The sequence below is a fragment of the Syngnathoides biaculeatus genome, chromosome 3 (genome assembly GCF_019802595.1).
Source record: "Syngnathoides biaculeatus isolate LvHL_M chromosome 3, ASM1980259v1, whole genome shotgun sequence".
Classification (NCBI taxonomy): Eukaryota; Metazoa; Chordata; class Actinopteri; order Syngnathiformes; family Syngnathidae; genus Syngnathoides; species Syngnathoides biaculeatus.
In genome coordinates this window covers 6,584,457-6,596,392 of record NC_084642.1, presented here as the reverse complement: position 1 = coordinate 6,596,392, position 11,936 = coordinate 6,584,457, and the positions used below count along the sequence as shown (strand labels likewise).

General features: G+C 44.4%; 2 protein-coding genes across 3 annotated transcripts in view; one reads left to right on the top strand and one right to left on the bottom strand.

Annotated features, from left to right (window-relative positions):
• Window positions 1-222: 222 nt before the first annotated feature.
• Window positions 223-3,118, bottom strand: LOC133497773 (gastrula zinc finger protein XlCGF48.2-like). Of its 2 annotated transcripts, none has more exons than XM_061813937.1 (2): window positions 2,624-3,118; window positions 223-1,693 (listed from the first exon to the last, which is right to left on the bottom strand). In XM_061813937.1, exons 1-2 carry the CDS (start codon window positions 2,814-2,816, stop codon window positions 861-863), a joined length of 1,026 nt encoding a protein of 341 aa, XP_061669921.1. In that variant the 5' UTR covers window positions 2,817-3,118; the 3' UTR covers window positions 223-860. The 2 variants fall into 2 exon arrangements, with proteins under 2 accessions (XP_061669921.1, XP_061669919.1); XM_061813935.1 differs by having other exon boundaries at window positions 224-1,696.
• An 85-nt stretch (window positions 3,119-3,203) lies between these two features.
• Window positions 3,204-11,936, top strand: part of tanc1a (tetratricopeptide repeat, ankyrin repeat and coiled-coil containing 1a) — a 69,297-nt gene continuing 60,564 nt past the window's right edge. Inside the window, 4 exon segments of the mRNA XM_061813925.1 lie at window positions 3,204-3,565; window positions 5,637-5,722; window positions 7,197-7,394; window positions 10,955-11,035. Of these exon segments, the coding sequence (XP_061669909.1) occupies window positions 5,647-5,722; window positions 7,197-7,394; window positions 10,955-11,035 (355 nt within the window). The 5' untranslated portion in view covers window positions 3,204-3,565; window positions 5,637-5,646.

The window sequence follows — 11,936 nt, the reverse complement described above, 5'->3', positions numbered from 1 at the left end:
CCACACAATTATTATGAGAAACTATTTTTTTTTTAAATAGAAATGTTACATTATTTTTCGCAAGCTTTAATAAACTACCTTCACCTGTATGAGAGGCAACCAAGGTGAGAGGAAAAATGAAAGGTAAGCAGGAAGGAAAAAAGGAAAGGAGGGTCCATTTAGTCAATAATGAACAGTGTGACAATCTTAATTTTTTTTTTTTTTTTAATATTAATTACCAGATGTGGCAAAAAGTACTGTCCCGGGACCTCAGAACTGTGAGGCCAACGCTTTCCCGCTGATCCACAGTACCGCCAAAAGAAACAGATAATGCACAAATTGAGGTGAGTTGAAAATAAATGAAATAACTTCACGACCAACAAACCACCGACGTTAATATCTTCCAACCTTTACTGAGCCCAAAAATCTCAAAGAAAGTAATGTTGTAAAAGATTAATCGTGTCCCTTCTGCTCCTTAGTAGATTCGTTATTTTTTCAAATACAGTCGAACATTGTTGAATTTGTAATTCTCTTATATGAATTTCATCAGCTCTCATAACAATTCTCAACCAATGACGTGAATTTAAAGGGCACTGACCCATTCCTGCACCACAAACTTTTCTTTTTGTTGAAGGAAAAACATCACTTTATTCAACAAAAACACAAGAGGAAGCAAAGACGATACTTTTGGGAGTGGAGCCTAATGAACGGCAACATCACGACCCGGATGTGTCTGTCCAGTTGCGGTCTACGCCAGCTTCTCGCAAGCGCGTTGAGGACCGCAACCGAGGCCACGCGACGGCATGTATGAATCTGCCTTGCACGCTCGAAGCCTCCAGGACGTCCCGGCGGTGCTCACGTTCGAAAGTCTCGAGTTTATTTCAAGTGGTGCGGCTTCGCGTTCTGCTCCCGCTGTCGCCGGCGCACGCGTGTTTGTCGAGTTGATACTTATAAGAGAATCTCTGGCCGCACACGCTGCAACTGAACACTTTCTCACCCGTGTGCGTCCTTATGTGTCGCGTCAAAATTGACTTTCCGCGGAATCTTTTCCCGCACACCGGACAGGGAAAGGGTTTTTCCCCGGTGTGTGTCCTCATGTGTTGAACCAAACCTGAACAATCGTAGAAGCTTCTGCTGCAGAGTGAGCAGTTGTACGGTTTTTCTCCCGTGTGTCTCCTCGTGTGTGTGATCATGTTTACCTTTTGAGAGAACGGTTTGCCGCAAAATGAGCATACGAACGGTTTCTCTCCTGTGTGGATCATCATGTGTTCTTTCAGATTGCTCTTGCGGACAAAAGTTTTGCCACACTGAAGACAAGTCAAATGCGTGTCGTCCGGGTGACATGTCGGATCGCTTTTGGAGTCTTCCTCGCCAGCGTCAGATGCTGTGTCACCATTATCAGATAGTGGAGCTAAGGGTCCGTCTTCTCGTGATCCTCCGCAACGATCCTGATCCCCTTCGGTTGTCGTGTTTCGGTTCGAGCTACTGTTCGGCGGCTCCGCGCCTTCGCTTTCCTCACTTTGGCTGTCGCCGTCACGATCTTCGCTCTTCACAGGGAGACAAACCACTGAGCATTTCACCCTCTGAAACTGCTCTCGCTCCTGAGTGATTCCGCGACCCTGCTCCTCCTCTTTTACGTAAGACGGCTTTTGCTCCTCTTGCTCCGCCCTGGAGCTCCACTCCTGCTGTTCAGTATTAAGATCCCGATTCCCGTCTACTGGACACAAGATGACAAACACAGATAGGTTAGCGGCAATGTTCCCTCTCAGCTGCGCAACTCCGCATTTGCGCACTTGTTGCACACTCTCAGCACAGAGGAAAACAGATACCGGCACCACACTCCCTCTCACAAAGAGCTGCTGCTCGGCCACACCGGCTCACAGAATCTACTTCCTTGTTTACCAGACACCGCCTCCCTCCATTTTAAAGGGGTACACTCAATTACAAACACCGGGGTATGTGAATAATAGAAAAAAAAGTGGTGAAACTTAATGAGATTTTATCTTTTTTGAGTTAAAAAAAAAGGTCTGGTCTGAAGCCAAAGTAGAAAGTACAGGATGAGATGGTGTATAATGTTAAAATTCCACGTCTGATGTTGCTCAGAGTGGTCAAAAGGAGCGCTCACGGGCTGACTGTGTTTGCTCAAACACGTAAAAAAATTAGAGGGAACACTGGCTAGCGGATCTCAGTGATCATTATTTCATTGTCTAGTTCAGTGATTCCCAACCAATGTGTCGTAAGAGCTCATCAGGTGTGTGTGTGTGTATCTGGCTGGAGTGATGACAGCTCCGCCGAGTTAGGAAAACCACAACCTCCATTTTTGCCCTTGAACCCTGAGATTGTTGTGAACTCTGCCAATCCTGCACCACACACTTAAAATAACATACAACATTTGACAGCACACGGCAAAACATACCCATTTAAAAACGGTGGCGTCTTCTCGCCCTGATTCAAAACTCGTGCCGGTAAAAGCGAAAGAAGACCTTCAATAGCAGCCAAAACCCGTGAAGTAGTTAAATGCAATAAAGCATCAACTTCATAAGAAGCCCATAAATTAACTTTCCTTCAATGAGAAAACCGCTTCAGTTATTTTCTTGGTGATTGCAAACAAACGTTATTACACAAATTAGAGGAAGAGACAAACCTCCGAAGTGCAAGGCAGCTCTTGGCTTGAACACAGCATCCAGTAGTTGACGTTGTCGCTCGTTCTCCTCTTTGGACCGACAAAGCTGCTCCTCGTAATCTGCTATCGTTCGCGCAATCACCACTAATACTTCCTCAACGGCCGCACCGAGCCGCTGATTCAGCAACACTCTCAGCATGTCTACTTTACACATTTTCACACGTTAATCAACAACTCTTTTCTCTCACGCTGAGGATCTGCTGGGGCTAACTTCCGTCTCCCTTTGCTCGCCGATTGGAAGCTAAAAGCTTGGACGGAACACTTCAAAATGCAGCGAGACCTGTTTATTCGGACGTTTACTTTTTTTGCATGAAAGAAAAATGCGCACAGTAGGGAATAGTCGACGGAGCAACGATGGAAATAACTTCGCGAATCACAGCATCATGCCGACATCTGCTTTGTAGTTGTTGTTGTTGTTGTCTTCTTCTTCTTCTTCTTCTTCTTCTTTCTTCTTCTTCTTCTTCTTCTTCTTCTTCTTCTTCTTCTTCTTCTTCTTCTTCTTCCTCTTCTTCTTCTTCTTCGCAGTCGAACAGCGGTTGCAAACCGTATTAGTTAAATGGCGTCGTCATCGATTTGGATGGGTAATGAAATGATAACAAAAGCCTTGATTTTCAAATTCATCTATACTGCACGGTTCCCCTGAAAATAGAATACGTGTATACGTCTGATCATTTTATTCTTTGGCTCTCATAAAATTCTGTGCTTTTTTTAAATATATATTTTCCACTATATATAGTCCATATGCGGAACAGTGGCCTCAAAGTTCTGAGGTCCGGGGTTCAAATCCCGGCACCGCCTGGGTTTGCAGTTCAGGATGTACTCTGCTTCCTGGCCGATGACAGCTGGGGTTGGCTCCAGCACTCCCGCCACCCTAGTGAGGATAAGCGGCTCTGAAATTGGATGGTGGGTAACAAGAGATCTTGGAAGGGTTCCAAGTTTATCATAAAAGTGGCTGTGGGGAAAAAAATAGTGACTGAGAGGATTGACACGAATGTTAAAACTCTTTCTTTAGCCGTATAATTCTACTGACTATAGGGATCTGTTGCTTTTTTTTTTTAAGAGTACAACAACATAAGTCGTTTCCCCATCTCAGATTTCTGCTTTACACATTTTCACATGGCATCCAAAACACTTGAAAATCACCCACTTCCGTGCCACTTTGCTCCCATTCGCAGAAATCCAGGAAGTCATTTCAGAATTTAAACCAGCGAGGCCTGATTGGTTAGAGGTGCGTGATGTTCATCCTACGGAGGAAGTCAAGCTGAATTCAGGAAGTGGCTTGTTAATGTTAGTCACTGGTTACAGATATATCTTGAATGGAAAGTCCAACTACTGAAAAATGATTTATGACTTGATACAAACAGTCAAATTTAGCGTTTAAACGTTAAATCACCTGTGCTTTTCCTGTAAATAGTTATCGATTCTTTAGGTGCGAGTGCAGTAATAAACACGAGTGTCTATGTGCCCAACATTATTCTCATGTTGTGGCTGAGGGGAACAGTGAAGCTTAACTGGTTGTGAACCCCACTTTCTCTGAATGAAAGGAATGGACATTTGACCTTTGAGGAGTGAGTTAGGTTCCAGTTTCTACATTTAAACAATAGCCGATTAACTCAGTCAGTACCGTAGTCACCAGATGAAAAAGTTTGACTTGGCCCGTAATGGAACCCAGTGCTCTGTCTTAAAAGTCTGATGCGATCCAAATAGGCAAATTGACATTTCTCTTGCATGATATCGCGCATTTACGTGTCACTAACCCGACTCTTCGGCATAAACCATGACACACTTCCTTTAGCAGGTCAGTGATACACTAACAAAGTGAAAGTTGTTCTCCTGCAATGTATAATAATTCAGTCAAACTCAGAGAAGATACTTCTCCCTCACTTACCTTCGAACGTACAGCCCTATGTTTGTTGATATTGTTCACATTTAGTTGTGCGTGTGTTCTTACGCGAGCCTTAATCCATCGTAGACACTTCCTCAACTGTCTTTTAGGCTTTGGAAAATGAATCAACCGTGTGGGCCCCTTGTAACCTAGCGGGATATCTTTCATCAGAATTGCACGTTCCCGAAGCGCCTCCGAGGACCATTTTCTTCGTAACATTAACGTTTCCAAGCGCACGCTACTGACAACCGGCATTGCTTGTGGGACAATATGGCGAGAGGGGCGTGGCAAGCCAATGCGGCTATCTGATTGGCTATTATTCTACGAGTGATTGACAGGTCGGAAAGTTTCCAATATCCCCCTTTCCCAAAGCGGCTCTTTTGGTTCTGGATCATCTTGAGAGACGTGTCAAAGCCATTCACACACTTCAATATATTCAGGAGGGCTTTGTAGCTATTTGTGACATCCCCCAATTTCCGCAGTTTTCACGATAAAATCCTGAAATGAATATTACAGTATTTAGTTTTTTTTTTTTTTTTTTTTTTACGTTTTGCAGTTGATGCTTTAACATGTATTTTACATTTACCCATTCCACAAATGATGTTTGACACTTCAGATTTCAACAACTCAATTAATTCCACGTGTTTCTGTGCAGCCTCAGCATTTACGCACAATTTCAACAGAAAGGGCACCCTCTATTCTTTTTAAATATTATTTTAACAATGGCGTGGCGTGGACTGTTTGATGAAATAATTTAGGACTGCAACCCTCACATTCCTTCTTTATGAGGCAAATGATCAAATATTAATAGATCACAATTGGGACATAAAACTGATACGGATCCAGCTAGTCGAGTCTTCTTCGGTGCTTGGGTCGACAGAAGCGGTGCAGGGAGTCACATAAGTGTGGATTTATAGCAAGACCTCGTTTAGGTGGCCAGGAACAGGTAAAATATTTGTCAGAATCTCTAATAAAACAAAATAGCACGATTTTGTTTTGTTTTTGTTATTTGGATGCGACACTATCCCCTGAAAATCTACTTTTGCGGCACCGAAGGAACACACTAGCGTATTTTTCAATCTTCAACAGACTGGGCAGTATGTTCAAGGCAGTTTTTGGACAAAAGAAGCACAAAGGAGGAAAATCAGATGAAACAAGGAGGCAGAAGCACCCTGGTAAGCACAAATAGATAAACAAACACGCAACTTGTATGTATGCTAGTTTTTGGTCATCATCATGGAAGTCAAATCTGCTTATTTGACTCATAATGATAAGGTGAAATTATTAATAGTTGATTGCCAAATTCTCTGGGGTGACTTGGCTGAAGTAGAGCATCATTGAGTTAGCTTCATTCCGAACGTGTCACAATAAAACATCACGACCTAGAAAAACACATCGGGAAGAACGAGCTCCTTCTTAATGTCTTAGCGTCCAACTGCAAAACAAATGTAGTCTTTTGTTTTGGGGTCAGTTTTAGAGATGCAGAAGGTTTGCATTTCACGGGCTGCAGCGGCTGCACTTGCAGATACAATATCAGAGGGCGCTGGGATGATAGACAAACACGAGTCGAGCTCGGTCTCAGAGAAGCCGTTGTCCTCGTGAATATTTAATGGCGCTCCGCCCTGGGTTGCAGAGCAACCGTGTCGGTCTCATTAAAAACAAAATCTGCGTGTCTGCGGTACATTTGCACGGCCCTCATCCCCGGCCCAAAAAAAAAAAAAAAAAAAAAGAGCCATCGCCAAAGGTTTTCGACAATTAGAGTCCACTCCCAGAAATACTTTCTTTGTGTCACATGGTTATTTCCTTGTTTCTCATTTCCACAGAAGAGTGAGAGTATTGTCCTGCGAGGGAAGCGACTAAAACTTTGATATTTGGACCTTTCTGACCTGTCAATCACTCGTACAATAATAGCCAATCAGATCGCCGCATTGGCTTGCCACGCCCCTCTCGCCGTATTGTCCCACAAGCAATGCCGGTTGTCAGTAGCGTGCCCTTGGAAAAGATTGATCGCCGTTTTCGAAGCTTGTGGGACATGGCTAAGGGGGCGGAGCTTAAGATCGCCATCGGAAAGGTCCATTGTTGAGAGTACTTGCAGATGTAATCAGAGATTTCAACCACTCACTTTCAGTGACGTAGGTGGCATGAGCTCTAAACGTTTCATTTGGAGGTTTACGCTTGCGTACGTTCATTCGGGGTTGCTCTATTGGAAAATTAGGCTTAATGAAAAAAAAAAAAAAGAGAATTTTTGTCATACAAAATGTGGAATAAAGAATACTGTGTAAATTTGTGAAATGTGAAAAAGATATCCGGAATGTGCTGAACAGATGGAATTAGGAATCTGAAAGATGGGGAACTTTTTTTGTTGTTGTAATGTGTCATTTACTCATATCATATCTTGTGTGTGTGTTTCTCTCAAGTTGGAACATTTTGAATCACCTGAGCAATGTGGAAGTAGAATTATATAACTTTGTGGTGCGCAAAATAACAAACGCGACTGTCAATGGTCCATCTTTGTGGAGTGAGACTTCCGAGACTTGTCTTTCTTTCTTTCTTTCTTCTTTCTTTCTTCTTTCTTTCTTTCTTTCTTTCTTTCTTCTTCTTTCTTTCTTCTTTCTTTCTTTCTTTCTTTCTTTCTTTTGTCTTCCGAAGGCGGGGAGGCGCATCCTCCCATCAGCCTGCAGCCGGGCTGCGGCCCTCGGGCTCCACATCACCTTGCCCGTGGCCGTCCAGGACGCCGTGGACGGCCCAAGCCGCTGACCGCGGGGGTGTCCATTTCCTTACCGTCCTCTCCTCTCCTCCCTCGCCAAGACGACATCGTTCCATCCCATTCGTGCAGCAAGTTCCCAGGTGGGCGGAATAAAGTCGTTTCCGGTCGTGCAAGCGCGTTGAAATGATGACAGCGACCCGAGCCGCACGGGGAGAACCAGAACGCTGGTTTTGGTAGCTTCCCCTTTGACGAGCGAGCATCTGTGCGTTCAGCCGCTCAATACATGTGACAGCAAAGGCACACGCGTGCATGCGTACAGGCGGGGGCCCCCGGGGCCCCAATCATGTGACAGATTGTCACAGTAAATGATTGAACATGATGACTTCAGGCAAGGAAGCCCAATTAGGTGAGTCTGCTTTGCAAGATTACACGATTTTGCCAGGAAAAAGGATCAGTGGAGTGGAGATGAAAAGATAAAATTGACTGTTAAGTCTGTTATTTGCACAGCAAACTACTGCATTGCCTTCGGACATTCTCGTCTAAGGAGTCCAATCTTTACTGAAGGTGCCTGGGTGCCCCCTAGTGATGTGTGAAAGAATCTCTAAAATGAGGCCAAGCCAAGTTTAAAGCAAAATATTAAGAGAAAACATTGCAAGTATTTCTAAGTAGACATGCGCTGGTGCTAAATGTAGTGGCTGCTATTAGGAATGAAAGACCTGCTAGTAGCAGGGAACGGCGTAAACGTGTGAGGAAATAAGACCAGAACTACATCAATTTGTTTCTCCACTCCTGTGGCTACAGCGTGTAGAAAGAATGTGTTTAAAAAAAAAAAAAAAAAAAACAACAAAAACTGAAACAACATTTAGTACTGCCCATAATAAAAGCAGAGGAAGCTTAATTTTGTGGCAGTCTTGAAAAATTCAGTTGTATTTAACTTGGAGACCAGTTGAGGGTGTAGTTCGGCTTTTGTCCAAAGTTACCTGGGATAGGGCTCCAGTGCTTCCGTAAACTTTGTGAGGATAAGCGTCTTGGAAAATGGAATGTATATCCATCCATTCATCCATCTTCTTCACCGCTTATCCTTACGAGGGTCGCGGGGGTCCTGGAACCAATCGCAGTTGTCATCGGGCAGGAGGCGGGGCATACCCTGTCCTGGTTGCCAGCCAATCGCAGGGCACATGGAGACAAACAGCCGCACTCAGAATCACACCTAGGGGCAATTTAAAGTGTCCAATAATGTTGCAGGTTTTTGGGATGTGGGAGAAAGCCCACGCAGGCACGGGGGAGAACATGAAAACTTCACACAGGCAGGGCCGGGATTTCAACCCCAATCCTCAAAACTGTGAGGCCACCATGCCGCCAATTAAGTCAATGAAAGTATTTTTTTTTTTTTTTTAAAGAGTACCAACGTAGTAGCAATGAAAGCAAAGTTTTGCATTGTGAGCCACAAATTCAAGCACCAATCATCATCATCATCTTTAGGATTATGAAAATTGTTCATGTTAACTGTGAAATGGATTCAAAGTTTGCCCTTCAAAGGGAGTGTAGCATCCATTTATCTTGTCATGTGAAGAATGTGAGCTGCTCCTTTTCAAGTAGTGTATCTGATCCTCGTCCTGTAACTGTTCAGGCAACATGTGCAGTTTTCAAGTGCACACTAGGTGGCAGTCTCCAACAACAAGGACGGCCATGATGGGTAAAGGCGCTTTTGACTTCATTTGCATGCATTTCTTTGGAAAACTATTTGAGTATTAATTCCATATCCATGGGATAGAGTTTAAGCTCCATGTACTAGTACGCTCTCTCTCATCATTTGTAAGACAATCCCATGGACTAGTAAAAAGTACTTACTAGTCTTAGTAGTATTGTTTTGGGATTTTTTTTTTTTTAATCTCCAAAAGTGTCATCCACTACACTTTTGTTACAGTTTTCTGCACAGGAGAAGGATAACATGTAGGACAACCCCAAGTTACTACTGAGGGGAAATTGTGCACTAGTTGACATCTGTACTAATACTACTGTATTGTCAAAGCAGGAGATTTTAATTAGTAGAATTTTATAATGTTTTGTTGTTGTTTTTATCACGTTATAATGTAATGTAATGATTAATTGGACACTCTAAATTGCCCCTAGGTGTGATTGTGCATGCGGCTGTTTGTCTCGATGTGCTCTGCGATTGGCTGGCAACCAGTTGAGGGTGTACCCCGCCTCCTGCCCGTTGACAGCTGGGATAGACTCCCCGCGACCCTTGTGAGGATAAGTGGCTAGAAAATGGAGGGAATTTTATAATGTCACTATCCACAAAACCATCGATTCAAGAATCTTGATTTCCATTTTTTTAGGTCCCTGAACTAGTGCACTCTTTGTTCCCACTAGTACTAATAATTTAGAACACTACTACAATGACTGTCTTACTTTTAATATTTTGTCCACTGTCTGGATGACATTTCCGAACACTAGAGGAAAACCTTGTCGTACTAGCAGGACAACTACATGTTACAATCAGTGAGGCAAAACTGAGCGCTATATGTTAACTCTTAGAATTTTACATCACCAGTAGTAGAGAGTAGTAGCATTTGTCAACTAGCGCACAGCACAGATTTGCTTAACTAGTAACTCTCTTAGCAGTATGCCAAAGTTACGACAAAAACTGTAGTAGTAAATGTAGATTAACTAAATGCTTAGTGCCTTCCACGATTAGCATTAGCTGTGGGTAGAACGTTATGATTAATACATACTTGTGTTACCAGTGCGCCATAATTGTTTCACGTTTGCAGTGAGTTGTGCTACTCGGGGTTTAGAGTAGATACTAGAAGACTGACCTTCATCTTAATTTTAATGATATCGAATAAATGCTCAAACGGGCTTTCATCTCTTTCAAGACTAGCAAGCGTACAGCCTGATTACGTAGTGACTGACCAACCCTTCGGTGGGGGGGGAAAAATATTGAGTCTTAGTGTCTTCATTATGGCGGCACGGTGGAACAGCTGCTAAAGCGTTGGCATCACAGTTCTGAGGTCCCGGGTTCGATCCCGGCCCCGCCTGTGTGGAGTTTGCATGTTCTCCCCGTGCCTGACTGGGTTTTGTCCAGGCACTCCGGTGTCCTCCCACACTCCAAAAACACGCAACATTAATTGGACACGAAATTGATGTGCCCTGCGACTGGCTGGCGACCGGTTCAGGGTGTACCCCGCCTCCTGCTTGTCGACAGCTGGGATGGGCTCCAGCACTCCCCGCGACCCTTGTGAGGATACGCGGCAAAAGAAAATGGATGGATGTCTTCATTATGAAACGATTTCAAGTCCGTGCTAAAGAATCCGAGCTTCAGAGGAGCTTCAGATGTTGTTGCATAAATTGAGACACACCCACACATCAATAAGTGAGCGCTGTCCCTGGCTCCGGGATCACGCACACGCAATTATGACATTATCGACAAATGCCCACGTTTCTGTCAGTATTGAACTATTTACATGGCACATATGTGTATATTGATTTCTACTCCTGGGACATGATTTAAATTCACCATGGATCTCATCTGGAGGGGCTTAATTTCTCTCTCTCTTTCTCTCTCTCTCTCTCACTTTCTTTCATATTCCTCCCTGGCTCCACTCTCCACCCCCCCCCCTCCCTCTCCTCCCTTCTCGCCTCCCACCTCTCCCCTCCCTTCCCACTCTCCTCCTCCCCTCCGCTGAGGCCGAAGGACGACTAAGGAAGCCGGAGTATGCGGACGGCTCTGGCGACCGGAGAGGACCGCTCGTCCCCGGCGAGACGGAGCACGGAGGTGAGAGGACGGCCGTGAGCCCGCCCGGCGTCGTGCGTGTCGTGTACTTATTTATTGATGGGAGAAAGCGATACGAGTGAGGAGAAAGAATGGGATAAAGGGTGTGTGTGTTAATCCGGATGAAGTTCTTCCTTTCAGGTGAATAAGATAAGCGGTGCCAGTATCAGCTTCGCGGTGTGAAAAGTCAATTACACGCCTCTAACTTCAATTACATTTTTTTTCCTGTATGGATATCAATAATGCAGACAGGTTTTCTTATGAGTGTGAGCAGAGGGCTATACTCCAAGGATGAATAGATTTTGTTTTATTTTATTTATTTTTTTTGTTATACGGCATTTTCCACCCCGGTTGCTAGGCACCTTTCAGCTTCCCGTTTCCAATGGCAACTGCTCGATGGTTTGATGAATAGCGCTGGTGGACGTTCGCGGTTGCTCTCGTGCTTCTCCAGATTGAGTCTTCGTGCTCTCCTGGATAAATGCAAAGTTTTCTTGTCTTGTTCTCTCTCGCTCACTCTCTCTGAACCCCCCCGCCCTCCCCCTTTCTAACCGCCCCCCACCCTCTTTCTCTCCCAAGCTGTGAAGTGAGAAGCGCATAGAGAAAGGCTCTAATTGGTGAACCTTGCGAAATTGAAAAAAAAATGCCCAGCCCTGCCTATGAAAATCGCCCTTCATCCTCCCGAGGCTCGCGTTTGGGTTGAACGTTAGGGTGGACGTTAAGGTAAAAAAGGTACAAAGTGAAACGTTGGAAAAGGAACGAGTGGAGGGAGTGCAAAAGAAATGTGGCGCGCAGACGCAAAGATGTGTGCGAGGCGGCGTGAGCTGTTCTTGTTATCCGAGATGTTCTGTCATCCTGTTCATAAGCCTACTCAATATGCATGTTACTCAGCCCCGAACATGAGGTG

Coding starts and splice junctions, on each gene's coding strand:
- LOC133497773 (XM_061813935.1), bottom strand. CDS start 2,816: ATGTGTAAAGTAGACATGCTGAGAGTGTTGCTGAATCAGCGGCTCGGT. Junction 1,697..2,623: donor AGCTGCCTTGCACTTCGGAG/GTTTGTCTCTTC, acceptor TCTTGTGTCCAG/TAGACGGGAATCGGGATCTT.